At 36.7% G+C, this 15,101-nt stretch overlaps 1 protein-coding gene across 1 annotated transcript in view; it reads left to right on the forward strand.

Moving 5' to 3' along the window:
- Nucleotides 1-15,101, forward strand: part of SLC5A8 (solute carrier family 5 member 8) — a 49,638-nt gene that overhangs the window by 10,421 nt on the left and 24,116 nt on the right. Inside the window, exons 4-9 of the mRNA XM_037846754.1 lie at nucleotides 3,604-3,671; nucleotides 4,647-4,801; nucleotides 7,210-7,350; nucleotides 10,128-10,257; nucleotides 11,934-12,022; nucleotides 12,878-12,990. Coding sequence (XP_037702682.1) covers nucleotides 3,604-3,671; nucleotides 4,647-4,801; nucleotides 7,210-7,350; nucleotides 10,128-10,257; nucleotides 11,934-12,022; nucleotides 12,878-12,990 — 696 coding nt within the window. The remainder of the gene's footprint in view (nucleotides 1-3,603; nucleotides 3,672-4,646; nucleotides 4,802-7,209; nucleotides 7,351-10,127; nucleotides 10,258-11,933; nucleotides 12,023-12,877; nucleotides 12,991-15,101) is intronic.

Here is a 15,101-nt window from a genome sequence, read left to right on the forward strand (position 1 = left end):
AAAGCGGGCAAAAGACTTCAACAGACACTTTACAAAAGCAGATAGTTTTAAAACCCGTTTACGTAGGATCTATCCATTTACCTAAGTCTTTTTAAATTTGCCTCAGTGATGTTTTGTGGTTTTTGATGTTGAAGTCTTGCATGTCTTTCTTAGATTCATTCCTAGGTAATTGATGCTTTTAATGCTATTGCAAATGGTGTTTTATAATGTCATTTTCTAATTATTAATTGCTCATATATAAAAATATAATTAATCTTTTTTTTTGATGTTCACTGCTTCATTGTTTATAATGGTAAAAAAAAAACTGGAACCAACTGAAACAAACACCAATAAGAGACTGGTTAAATAAGTTATGGTATTTATGCTATAGAATACAATGCAGACATTCAAAATAATAATGTGTTTTTAAAATTATTTGTTTATTTATAAAAAGCATTTTTATTGAGATATATTCACACAACATAGAAACCATCCAAAGTAGACAATCACTGGTTCACAGTATCATCACATGGTTGTGCATATAGCTCCATGATCAAATTTAGAACATTTTCATTACTCCAGAAAAGAAAGAAAAGAGAAAACCCTAATCCTCCCATATTCCTTATCCCCCATATTATTATATTTTTAGTTTTCTTTTCTTTTTTAATGCAATTTTATTGAGATATATTCACATACCATACTATCATCCAAAGTGTACAGAGTTGTTCACAGTATTATCATATAGTTGTGTATTCATCACCACAATCAAATTTTGAACCTTTTCATTACTCCAAAAAAAAAAAAAAGAATAAAAATAAAAGTAAAAAAGAACACCCAAAACATCCCATCTCCCTATTCCCCCTATAATTCATTACTTTTTCTCCCCCTTTTTCTACTCATCTGTCCATTCACTGGATAAAGGGAATGTGAGCCACAAGGTTTTCACAATCACATGGTCACACTGGTGTAAGCTATATAGTTATACAATCGTCTTCAAGAATCAAGGCTATGGGGTTGCAGTTCAACAATTTCAGGTATTTCCTTCTAGCTATTCCAGTACACTAAAAACTAAAAAGGGATCTCTGTATAACACATTAGAATAACCTCTGGAATGGCCTCTTGACTCCATTTGAAAACTCTCAGCCACTGAAACTTTATTTTGTTTCATTTCTCTTCTGCCTTTTGGTCAATAAGGCTTTCTTAATCCCATGATGCCGGGTCCAGGCTCATGCCAAGAGGTCATGTCCTGCATTGCCAGAGATATATACACTGCTGGGAGTCATGTCCCATGCAGAGGGGAAGGCAGCAAGTCCACCTGCTGAGTTGGCTTAGAGAGAGAGGCCACATCTGCGCAACAAAAGAGGGATTGACTCGTAGGCACAATTATAAGTAGGCTTAGCCTCTCCTTTGCAGTAATGAGTTGAAGCTCTTTTAAAGTCTCTTTTAATCAATAATCTCTCTCCTCTTTGTTTTTCCTGCAATTTATTTTTTGAAGAAAGTGGGTCATTTGTCCTATCAAGTTTGCAAGATTCTTGGTTTTACTGATTGCAACTCAATGGGGTCTTTTAAAGTTCCCCAGTTGTCTGTATTCTTGTAAACTGATAGCTAAATATAGAACCTTATCTGTATTCAGTTCAATTTTTTGGAAAAATATTTCATAGACAGTGTTGTTTATTTCCTTTAGGAAGCACAGAATGTCAGCTGTCTTATTTTAAAAATTTTTATTAGCAGCTATTGATGATCATTTTAGATCTATTATTTCATGAGGGCTTATTAAATGGAGTATTCTATTATTCACTCTTCATTAATTAGATAGAATACTTCTATAAAGAAAAACTTCTTATCAACTAATTGGTTACCCTTTCATATAGTTTGTATAGAAAAGTCAGGATAAATGCCTGACCTCCCCCCCCACCTTTATTTACCAATTTTAAAAATAACAAATTTGTTCCCTACTGTTGTACAGGTAACTGAGAATTTAAGCCCATTTGTGGTTATTTCATATTATTCCGGTTATTATTAATATTGATGTTCAAATTGTCCCATTTTTTTGAGCAGGATCCTCTTCAAATTGTCTCCTAAATCCTTTTGCATGTCTCCAGTAGTGTTTAATAGCTCCCTTGTTTTCTAGTAAGGCAGGAATTTCTAGGCTTCCTCATTTCCCAGTCCTGACATCAGTTATTCTCTTAAGGGGAAAATGGTATTTAGAGACCACAGTCTAAACATTAGGGATAGTCATTGCTACTTGGTTTGCCATTATTCTATGCCTTTTTTTCGGTGGACAGAGGTGAGAGACACAACACACATACCTATCTACATACATATATACACATACATATCTAGAGATATATATATACACACACACATAAATATTGTTGAGTTTATACTATTATTTCCAATTCAAATTTAGGATTATAGGATGTTTGCCTAATTTATTTGGTTTTATATTTGTGTTTCTTTTATTTTATGCTGAAAATCTTGGTTTTTAATAATATTAGTAAAATTACTTAGTCACTTTATGCAAATATACATATCACTGATTTCTCAACCTTGGCTGCACATTAAATCCACCTGGAAAAGTTTAAAAAACACTGATGCCTGGGTACTATTCTCTGTGATTCTGATTTAATTGGCTTGTTGTGTGGGTTGGTCATTCAGGATTTTAAAAACCTCCTCTGATGATTTAATGCTCAGTCAAAATTGAGAACCACTGATGTAATTGCTTCAGTTTAACAATTTAGTATTTGGCATGGCCAAAAAACAGTTAAAATTTTTTCTTTGCAGTTCTTTTTTTTTTTTCCTTAGGGTATATCCCACTAGGAATATATGTTAAATTATCATGTTTTAAGTCTTTTGAAATGATTTCTCTCTGTGTGACTATGTCACAAACTTGCCATAGCTTGATATACAGTTATGTTCATTTGTTTCATTTTGTTTTTGCTTTTGCTTTTTAGGAGTTTCTTTATTTAATTCATTTTTTTACAGTTACATAGAATTTTTACATGGTTTCAAAGCCACATCTACACGATAATATATGTTTAGAGAAGTTTAACATATCACTGTCCCCTCTACCTGCTCTCTTCCTCCCCTATAGGTAACTATTTTTTAAAAATGATCCTTCAAAAAAATTAATAATATCCTGCTCCCCTTCTTAGATGAATGGCAGCAAAGTATACAGACTTTTCTCTTTCTGGGTCCAATCTTAGTAACACACCCATGTGGTCTTTCAAGGGCTGATAGAGGAATGTGTTCATTGGAACTATGTCTAATTGGGAGAAATGACAAATGCCCTTCAATCCATCCAGTCTGGACAACGAATCGGAATGTTAAGTGATTTCTTAGCTTAATTATAATGTAAAATGCTCTTTCATGTATGTGATCTAGCCAGTGTTGGATCTGTATATGGTATCTGGGGGTAAAAACCATGTCTATTTAATTCATTCAATACAATTTTAAATGCTGCTTGTTTTGTAATGTGTTATGAGAGTTGTACCTAGTTTGGGGCAAGTGGATATAAAGGTAGGTACCCAATAAATGATATAGCTCTCCCCTTGGTAAATTTTTGAGAAGTACTTTGACTATGCACACTTCACAGTTAGACATGCATTGTCTCTTCTTCTACAGTCACAGGGTTTGACCTGTGGGGTGCAATAGTGGCGACAGGAGTAGTCTGCACGTTCTACTGCACATTGGTATGTAAAGGACATTGTTTTGCCTTTCGCTCCCCTCACCTGTTTTGCAAAATTGAAAATTCCAGTAGTTGAGTGCTGCAAAGTGGGCTGGTTCATACCTATTTTCCTACTCTGGACCTCCAACAGTTTAAATTTTTTGTAACGAATATTTGGTCTGGGGTAAATATTTGATTCTTCGTAAAATATTGATCATAATTGATTTTTTTTTTCTTTCTTTCAACTGAACCACTGCAATGATCCCTAATCTGGCCTCCTTCTAATTCATCCATACTTTTGCCAAGTTATTATAGCTGTGCTCATATTATTCCTCAGCTTAGAAACCTGTGATGGCATCTTTTTGCCTATAGCAGGGGTGCCAATCAAAATATATAACAGCTAGTAGGGTGTGGGCGCTGATACATCCCCGGATGCTGGTCCTTAGCAGTGGTGCAGGTCCTGTGGGATCCCTGATAGACTAGCTCTTAACCCTTTAGTTGCTGCATCATCTAGGGTCATAGGCGTTGGAGGAACATTTAGGGCAGTAGCTACAACAAAACAATTATAGTATTTCAACCATTGCTACGACCATCGTGGTGCATGCTGGTTGAATATCAGCGCTGTCTATAAGGTAAAACCCATGATATTGCCTTTTGCAGTTTGACTCTGAATTTCCTCCCCAAAAAACTTCCTGCACCATGCCACTCCACCCCACCCCACAATATATATCTAGCCACACTCAAAATGTTGTTTACTTTGGCCCCTTTTGTTTTTATCTATGCTGTTTCCTTTGCTGTGAGGATCTCCCTTCTTGGCCTGTACTTATGCTTGAAGGTTTGGCTTAAATGTCACCTTCTCTGTGAAGTTGTCTTGACTCGGGAACACTTCTAGGCCAAGTCGCATGTTTTCATCGTTTTTGTCCAGCACGGGGACTGACTGGCATGTCGATGTTCAAAAATTTCTGCTTGAAGCGTTAATTCTAACACTTTCCCCTCAAAGGGTGGTCTGAAAGCAGTTATCTGGACGGATGTTTTTCAAATTGGGATCATGGTGGCTGGATTTCTAGCTGTGATTATACAGGCTTCTGTGACTCAAGGAGGAATTGGGGCCATCCTAGATGATGCATACAAAGGTGGAAGATTAAATTTCTGGAAGTAAGTTGCTATTTACCTCTTGTTAATGGAACCCACCTTTTGCTTTTTCTGCAAAATTCCCCTCTTTATTTATGCTTATTTTAAAAAACAAACAAATCACTAAGGATGTGGCACATAAAATTGAAGCATCAAGTCAATGTATAAATGGTTCTCACTAGTTCTTTAAGGGGTTAAAACAGCATATTAAGCACGATACTTAAGACAGTGTTTCCTCCTGAGAAGGGACTTAAAGAAAAAGTGTATTTTCTTTCAGATATTAAAATCTGGAATAGGTTGAAGAGTGGAGTAGAGTGATAAAAGAGGGGAGAGTCGAGAGATAAGAAAAGAAAAGGGTCTCTTAAGAGAAAAGCCATTTTGGCTTTTTCACAAAATTCCATTTTGACAGTTCTTTAAGCAGCCTAGAGAATTTGCTATGATATTGACATGGCAATATGCATTTTGTTATTATATATGTATTATTTCCAGAAAATTGACTAGAAAATTTATACCTCAAGTGATGGTATAACAGTGAGAGGCAATGTCTTAAGCAGCTGTTCAGTTTTCCTAAAGAAAGACTAGTGGAGAAACTAGATATTTCACCCTAAACCCATCACCACTATTTAAAAAAAAAATTTTAAATACCTTCCCTTTTGGATCAATAATATTGTCCTTGTGCATCTTATGTTCATTGTGGAAAGGGCCTCATTTTGTCCTTGAATGGCTCCTTTTCTCTTTAAGAAGCCCCATTTTGAGGCAGACAGGCTGAAACCACTGGCAAGAAGAAAGGAAAACTGTTTTTCACCTGGTGACTCTCATCTGGTCTTCAAATGAGGATTAAAGTTTGAGAAGAGTTTTTTTTGAACATGGTCAATGTGTTCATCTGCAGAAATGAATTGAAATGAATCAACTTCAACCCTTTTCTATCCTTTTCTCTTTCGACCACAAGTTTCTGATTCAAAAGGAGAAGAGCCTCCAAATGGCTAGTTTGGGCAATGTTTCTATCTCTTGGCTGAAGAAGAGCAGGATATTTTTGATTGACCAACCTTCGCACTTTTTAATGGTAGTTTCCCCAAAACAAACCTGTGTTGCTGTTACCAGAAGAAGAAGTTTGGACACAAGAGACAAAAACAACTGATGGCCTCTCAGGGATTCTTGATTATTTCCAAATCACCTCCTCCTAGGCTGGGCTGAGAGGAGAGGGTGTGGATCCAATAATTTTTCTGCAAGATGACTGCCATTTTATACAAAGTGGGACACATATTGTAGCATTGGTGTGATAGCTTGCACAGCAATAAGAGTTCTATACAGTAAACGATTAGATATTTTTTATGACCTTTCCTTTGAAGGTTGCCAACTATTAAGTAACAAGGAAAAGCCTTATTGTGTTTCAAACTTTTCAGGAACATCTCTTGTTATTCTGATATGTTTCGAAATAGGCGGACAAAATGCCTGCTCCGGTTGAAACAGGTGAAGAGAAGGATTTTGTGTTGGCATTTCCTGTACAGCCTATAGTTGGTATATGTATCCTATGTGGCCTAAAAAACACTGAATTGGACATTCTCAATCTTGTTTTACTTCCCAAAGACAGCTCTGAATCCTTTGGCCCTCATCTTACATTAGCTAATGTAGAAACTGCTTTCTCTGTGGGATAAAGAGACAAAACTCCCAAAACTCTTAGATTTTGATATTAAAATGTCAGAGAATAGAATAGAGGCTCTCATATTTCTGTAGGAATGCTGGAATATGTGTAAAATCAGAGCACTCTACTCAACTGATCTCAAATATAAGATTTGAGACAGATTTGCAGAATTTCATAATTTTCCAAAAGTTTCCATGTAGCTAATTTTGCAGAAAGTTTTCAAGTTCATATTGTGTATCAGAGATAAACATATCATTTCCTTCCCAGGTTATACATTAAAAAGGATTAAAAGATCTTTCAACTATGGAAGTTTAGATTTCTTGGTAGCAATATTTTGGACCCATGTATGTGTCATAACATGAATTTTAACTAGTATTTTGCTTGCATACACAGCAATTTTAGAAAACACTATTATAATGATATAAGGTCGGTTTGGAAAATGGAAACCTTTTAATTGCACTAATTGAGTGATTTCTTGAGCGTGAACATAAATTAGAATGATGATCATACATGTGCCAGGAGTGTAATTATGCATACGAAATGTGTCAATTTTGAGTTATTTCAATGCCATATCTACCATCCTGCATCCTCCCTCTTTCTTTCTTTCTTTTTTAAAAGTTGGAGACATTTTTATCTTTTATACTAACTGATTAATATATATGTGTGTATGCATATGTAGGATGTATGCATATACATTGCTTGTTTACAAAAATATTCCAGGAGAAATTTTTGTGTATTTTTTTTGCATACAATTCAGATTTTGTTTTGTTTTCTGTTCCTTTCCATCTAGTTTTAATCTTAACCCTTTGCAAAGACACACATTCTGGACAATTATTATAGGAGGTACCTTCACGTGGGCCAGCATCTACGGTGTCAACCAATCCCAAGTGCAGAGATACGTTTCCTGTAAAAGCAGATTCCAAGCAAAAATGTAAGCCAAACTATGGTGCATGAATCATTGATAACCATCAGTTGTCTTTATGGAAACTCTTTAAAGTTTAAGTATTTTGTATCTTGAAATTCCAAGGCATACTTAGTTGTAAGAAAATCAAGCAGAACGAAATGGTACTGTATGTTTTGAATCAGTTTTGAAAATATTTATATGAATGATTAACAAATCTTATTGAATAAATAAGCATGTCTTGTGCCTCCGCTTGTATAAGTCACTAAGGGATCTTAAAAATTATAAATATATGGCTCTTGTCATGCAGGAACTTAACATCCTATTAGGAAAATAAGATGCAAGCATGTGAAAAATGAAATAATAATAGAGAAGTACAACAGAGAAGTATTCAGGAAACAATGTAGCAATAGAGGAAATGTCCCAGAGTGTTATATTACCAGCTGTGCCTGTGCATTTTATTTTCAGACACTGTCTTAGTTTTGTAATCCAGCCCTAATACTTCAGTAATGCGGCCCTAATATTTGTTACTCGAGTGATCCTGGGCAAATTACTTAGTCTCTCTGAACCTCAGTTTCTAAATCTGTAAAATGAGAATAATAAATATTGCACACCTCATGGGTGGTATTATAAAATACTGTGCATGGCACGCATATGTTAGGGAGCCAGTAAATGAATTCCTTTTCTACCTCAAATGCAAGGGAGCGAGAGTGTGCTGTGAAGGCAGAGGATGGGTGAGAGGTTCCTGTTGACAGGGTAGATCCTTGAGAATGGTCACAATTTGTATGAGTGGAGAAGAGTGGGAGGGCATTCCAGGAAAGCGGAGTGATCTGGACAAAAGCACGGGGGAGGAGAGGATGGCGTGGTCAGGGGACAGTCAAGCTCTGCTTGGCTTCAGCAAAGAGTCTGGGGACTGTGACCGGCTCTTTCTCAGGAGTGCTCTGTTCCAGTTGGTGACCGCCACTCCCTGAGCTGATGAGGCCGACTCATGCATGTAGGGGCTCAAAACTGCTAAGTAAATCTATTAGGAGTTCAGGGTGGTTGGGGTGGGAGAGGAAACTCTATTTTCTGTTCGAAGGAGGACATGAAAATCTTGTGATGTTACATGTCAGAACTGAATATATTGAGAGTAAACTTAGTTTACCAGGGCTGCTGTGGCTAAGCACCACAGACCAGTTGGCTCAAACAACAGGAATTTATTGTCTCTCAGTTCTGGAGACTTGAAGCCCAAAATCAAGGTGTTGGCTGGGCCATGCTTCCTCTGGAGTCTAAGGGTTCTGGCTGTGGCTTCCGGCAATCCATGGCAGTCTTTGACTTGTGGCGTCTCAGTCTCTGCCTCTGCCACATGGTGCTGTCCCCTGCCTGTCCATCTGGGTCCAAACTGCCCCTTCTTATTAGGGGGTCAATCATATCGGATTAGGACCCAACCTAATCCAGTTGGGCATCTTAACTAATCACATCTCCAAAGATCTTATTACCAAATAGGGTGACATGCACAGGACCCAGAGTTAGGACTTGAACATATATTTTTGGAATCGATCCATAACACACTATTTTTAGACAGCAATAAAATATAGTAAATTCAGTCAAGTCCAGGGAAAAGGCTGCCAATCTGTTGTTTGGAGGGTTTTCCAGGAAGAAGGCTGTGAGATGGAGGTTAGCATGCAAGGATTTATTATGGAAACACCCCCCTGGAAGGGTAGGAAGCTGGATGGTGCAGAGGGAGGACTTGTGCCTTGTGCAGTCTCAAGAGAGGACTCAGCTGACTCTTTGGAGGAGGCGCTAAAGCTGGATGCCTCTTCCGTCTGGTCCCAAGTGAGGTCTCTGGTCCCTGGTGGGGGCTGGGCCTTTACACCTCTGCATCCACTGCTCTTTGAATGTGGGCTGTCCTTGGGGGGTTGGGGAACATGACATTGGGTGGGATTCTCTCTTCCACCTAGGGCAGCTCATCACACTACCATGGAAAAAAGTAGCCACCTTAGTGAGACACATATAATGGATCTCTAAAGCGTGGCATTCAGTGATATTAACACTAATGATATAAATAAAATACCATTTAACAAGTGTTTATTACATGCCAAGCACTGTGCTATGTGTTATATATTATTTCATTTAGTCTCACAACTCTGTGAGGCAGACATTATTATCTCCAGGTGCAGATGAAGAAACTGAGGATCCAAGAGGCTAAATTAGTTGCCCAGCCTCCCATTTACACTCTGGTCTGACTCCAGTGATGTTACTTTAACTTTTATACCATACTGGAGTATACACTGTATATTCTAATGCTGAACATTGTTTGGGAAGATTCCTGTCCAAGGAATGTAGGGCTGTCTTTCATCCTTAATGGGCAGCCTTGCAAACCACTTTTAAGCAAGTTTGGTGAGTTGCCATGTAGATGATAACAATGTTTAGCAGTTTATAATTGTGCTATTTTAAAAAAGAAAATGACTAGTAGTCACTGCACTGTTAACTATTAAAATCTTTACTTCATGACAAGAAGACCTGATGTATTCTAATTAGATACAATTATAAAACTAAGAACACTCATGGGACTCTGAACAGAAGGATGCATCATTCAGTGAGACAACCCCTTCTATTCCAAATAATTCCAAATACATTGTGGATTGACATCATAAGCAGAAAATTAGACTAGAATAAAATAACTGGCATTTTTGATAACCAAAGATAATGTGCATGTGTTTAATGTATATAGAAGTATAATCATGAAGGTCTCTTCCATTTGAGTTTCCTAATCTTTCGGAAAGAAATTACAATTGTCATTTGCTGGTTTGTTTTTACCTCTGTAGGTCTCTCTACGTCAATCTTTTGGGACTCTGGATAATCCTCGCCTGTTCAGTGATTTGTGGGCTTGCCTTATATTCTAGATATCGCGATTGTGATCCTTGGACATCCAAGAAAGTGTCTGCACCAGACCAGGTTCAGTACCACATCTTTCTCACACATGCACTAATGACATCCAAAGGCAGTCATCTCATTATTAGTTGGGAGGAGAGAGTATTTATGTTTTGGGAGAGAAAACAGAAAATGAGCACATGGTAATCATCTTTAATTTCTATAAAGCATTTGCCAACTTTTTATTTTAGCAGTAATAACAAGAATGAAGGATGCTGTATCCAAAATTAAAATGGTGAAATATCTGGAAAAAAAGCTCAAGTCAAGTATTGTTAACTAGAAATGCCTTCAGCCTGGAAGTAGAAATGTAGACAAACCATGGTACTGTGGAACATTTCGTAGATGTTCTTAAATAGCCGGTTACGAACAGGTCATCTTCCAAACAGTTTTAAAATGATGGTAAAACAGATCAAATCAGTGAACATTTATTGCATACTAACTATGTGATTAGATTCCGTGTCAAGAGCTTTGCAGGCTTTCTCTCACAATCCTGTAGTCTTCATTTTATAGATGAGGAAATGAGTCTCAGAGAGGTTATACAACTTGCCCAAGGTCACAAAGCAAATAAATATGAATAATTGCTAACACTCACTAAATATCTACCATGGGCCAGGCATTATCACAAGTGCTTTATACAAATTTCAGCTTTTAACCCTCACTGCTACTGTTTGAGGTAGGTTCTACAGTTGCCCCCTTTCAGAGATGAGGAACTGAGGCACAGAGAAATTAAGGAAGTGGGGTAACCAGTAACCAGCTAGTAAGCCTGGAGCCAGGATACAACTCAGGCAGGCTGTCACCAGACAGTGTAGCTAGAATTCAAGCCCAGAACTGCCTGACTCCAAAGCTCAAGTTTTTGCCAAAATTATTTTCTAAGACTTGCTTGTAAATTGAGTGCCAGGGAACTAATTAGAATGAAGTTAGGCTGAATTTTATGCAATATGCATCACATATTCCCAGAAAAATACAAGTTTGGGCAATTAGAAAATGAGCACATCATTGAGCAATTGTTTTCAACTCTATCTTAACTTATGCCTTCCTTTGGATAAACATGTTCTTCTTATTGTCTCAGAGAATCCAAGAATCATATTTACACTGAAGATGGAGGCACACTTCTGTTATATTCCCTCTAATCAAGAATATTTTTTTATTTTTGCTAGTCTTTATTGTGTGTAGTTTGTATTATGAAGACAATAAGGATATTAAAAACTGGCCTTGAATTATCAAGGAAAGTTTAAATTACATTAAGCGAGTGCTGTTTACTTAAGTACAGAGGTGTGAGTTATATATTTCCATAAAAATGATTTATTATTCCAAAGAATAACAGCTATCTTGTATTGAGCATTCAATGCATCTTAAATACTGTGCTGAGAATTTTGCATACGCTATCCAATTTAGCCTTTACAGAAACTCTATGGTTTTACTGATGTTATTATACCTATTTTATAGATGCATAAACTAAGGCTCAAAAAAATTAAATAACAAAAGCACTTCTGTCTGAATCCAAAGCCTCTACCCTTAACAGCTGCACTATTTGTTTCTCTAAATGTTAGCAGTTAAAGCATTGAATTTTAGATATTTGGAAATTTCTGGTATGTGGAATAGCTCCCATTAATTCCTGAAGGATATAGGATAAATGTGGCATTAATTAAGTTTACTCAACAGCAAATAGTACTTGGGAAATGCATTTTGGAATTTTGCAGCTCATGCCTTATTTGGTACTGGACATTCTGCAAGACTATCCGGGGCTTCCTGGACTTTTTGTGGCCTGTGCTTACAGTGGAACATTGAGGTATGAATTCTGACTCTGGGACATATGGTTTCACAATTGGGATCTTTCTTTCATTATTGGATACTTCCTGAGATGAGAGTGAATTGTGGAGCTAGGTACCGATGGCCCAACTTAGGCAATCTACCTGGAAGTCTTCTCTTTTGGCCTGTCTCTGTAGGCTAGCAGCCTGTGTCATCAGGCTCCACTTTTAACTAGGACCCTGCTATCCATTCAACTGTCACATACCCTGTAAGGTCACAGTAATGAAGACCAGTTGATATAGTTGCACTGATTATCAAACATGGGTGCCTAAAGTCTTATAAAGTATACATGTGGCAAAAGCTTGTTCAACTGGAAAATTAGAGTTAAAGCTATTTACGTATTAAATAACATACACTGTCCAAAGAATACTGAATTTTATGATTGCACTTATTCATTTCATTTATACTTTTCTCCTTGTGTTTGCCCTAGGGAATTAGTATCATCCATATTTAGAGCATATCTTAGTGAGGGTCCAGGAAATTAAAATTTTGCTATTTATGACATATTTTAGTGAGGGCTTGTGACAGTCCCTTGTATGCATGAAGAAAAATATGTTTTTAAGTTGTTATATAATAATACTGAGGAATCTATGTAGATTCTTTCCACAGGCACTGACAATTAACTTCAAAATGGAACCAACATTAAATTATCTTTTTTGTTTTGCTACCTTGTGCCTTTTACCTATAAATGTTACCTGAATCATTCTTGAATGATATCAGCTTCCATTTATAATAACATAGTAGAAATCTAGTTCTATCTTAGGAGTGACCTTTTTTTTTCCGTTCTCATTCCCACTCACATGTTCTTAAAGTTAAAAGTTGTTTGCCCTCACAGCACAGTGTCATCCAGTATTAATGCCTTAGCCGCAGTGACTGTAGAAGATTTAGTGAAACCTCGCTTCAGGTCACTCTCAGAAAGATCGCTGTCTTGGATTTCCCAAGGAACAAGTAAGTTTCTATTTTCACAATCCTTACTAGCTCAGAGAGAGATGATTTTTAGAGACTGAAGATGTAGATAAAAACCTCTAGGTGTTTATATATGTACACACGTGTGGCTATGACTTGATGTAGACGTGAGCATATTTGCAAACAAGATTTGGGAGACACTTCAAGTGATCAATAAAGAATAAGTTTTTGGTATCCTGTGTGACTGTCCTTCCTTCCTTCCTCCCTTATTCCAAATCTAAGTTAAAATTCTTAGCCACAAGAAAAAAATTTCAACCCTTTTCACTTTCGACTTAAGTCCATGGTCCTAAGGAATATCTTTAGTTTGGAACCAACAGCCCCATTTTTCCCGTGGTCTGGGTGTATGAATTGAAGATAAAGAAAAAGTGTTGAGATTTTTTAACTTCTCTTGATTGTCTGCTCTGTTTGCTTGTGTCGACTCTTCTGGAGATGGTCTATAAAATTGTTCAAGAAATGTTAAACTTTTATTTTTAGGTTGCAGAATATTATTAAGGGTAAATACCAGCTGAATGGAAAGGTTTAAGGATACCCAGTTCCCACATGTACCAAAAGTAATATACGCCTCAAAGAACTCTGTCCTTATTTTGACATGTTGGTATAAGTGTTTTGGAATAAATGACTAACAAATTTGTTTGTTTTTCCTTTTAATTCAATTTTACTGCAATTGTTCACATAGCATACAATCATCCAAAGATCCAAAGTGCACAATCAGTTGCCCCTGGTACCATCATACAGCTGTGCATCCATCACCACAATTAATTTTTTTTTCAATTTTTAGAACATTTACATTACTCCAGAAAAGAAATAAAGACAAAAAAACCCTCAAATCCTCCCATACCCCTAACCATCCCCATCCATTATTGACTCATAGTGTTGGTGTAATACATTTGTTACTGTTGTTGAAAGAATGTTAAAATACTACTAACTGTAATACATAGTTTGCAATAGGTATATTTTCCCCTATATACTCCTCTATTATTAACTTCTAGTTATAGTGTCATACATTTGTTCTAGTTCATGAAAGAGATTTCTAATATTTGTACAGTTAATCATGGACATTGTCCATCACAAGATTCACTGTTTTATACATTCCCATATTTAACCTCCAGCTTTCCTTCTGGTGACATACGTGACTCTAAGCTTCCCCTTTCTGCCACATTCACACATCGTTCAGCACTTTTAGTTTTTCTCACAATAATGTGCTATCATCACCTCTGTCCATTTCCAAACAGAGTTCAACCTAGTTAAACATTCTGTTCATAATAAGCAACTGCTCCCCATTCTTCAGCCTTATTCTATATCCTGGTAACTTATATTTCATGTCTATGAGTTTACATATTATAATTAGTTCATGTCAGTGAGACCATACAATATTTGTCCTTATGTGTCTGACTTACTTCACTCAATATAGTGCCCCCAAGTTTTCTTCATCAACCCCTTTTTTTTAAGACAGTTTTGTTCACCCACCCTACATTCCATCCTAAGTAAACAATCAGTGGTTCCCTGTATAATCACATATTTATGCATTCACCACCATCACCACTATCTATATAAGGACGTCTCCATTTCTTCCACAAAGAAGGAGGAGGAGTCAAAGAAGATAGAGAGACAAAAGAAAAAGAAAAAGAAAGAAAAAAAGACAGTTAAAAAAAGCAACAAAAGGAAAGATAGAATTAAACTAAAGTACAATAAGTTAGACAACATTGCCAATACCGAGAGTCCCATACCCCTCCCTTATGTCCCCCTCTTATAGGCATTTAGCTTTAGTATATTGCCTTTGTTACATGAAAGGAAGCATAATACAATGTTTCTGTTAACTGTAGTTTCTAGTTTGCATTGATTGTATTTTTTTCCCCAATACCACCCTATTTTTAACACCTTGCAAGGTTGACACTCATTTGTTCTCCCTCATGTAAAAACATATTTGTACATTTTATCACAATTGTTGAGCACTCTAGGTTTCACTGAGTTATACAGTCCCAGTCTTTATCTTTCCTCTTTCCTTCTGGTGTCCCACATGCTCCTAACCTTCCTCTTTCAACCGTACTCACAGTCATCTTTATTCAGTGTACGTACATTGCTGTGCTACCATC

The sequence above is a fragment of the Choloepus didactylus genome, chromosome 8, assembly GCF_015220235.1.
Source record: "Choloepus didactylus isolate mChoDid1 chromosome 8, mChoDid1.pri, whole genome shotgun sequence".
In the NCBI taxonomy this organism is placed as follows: domain Eukaryota; kingdom Metazoa; phylum Chordata; class Mammalia; order Pilosa; family Megalonychidae; genus Choloepus; species Choloepus didactylus.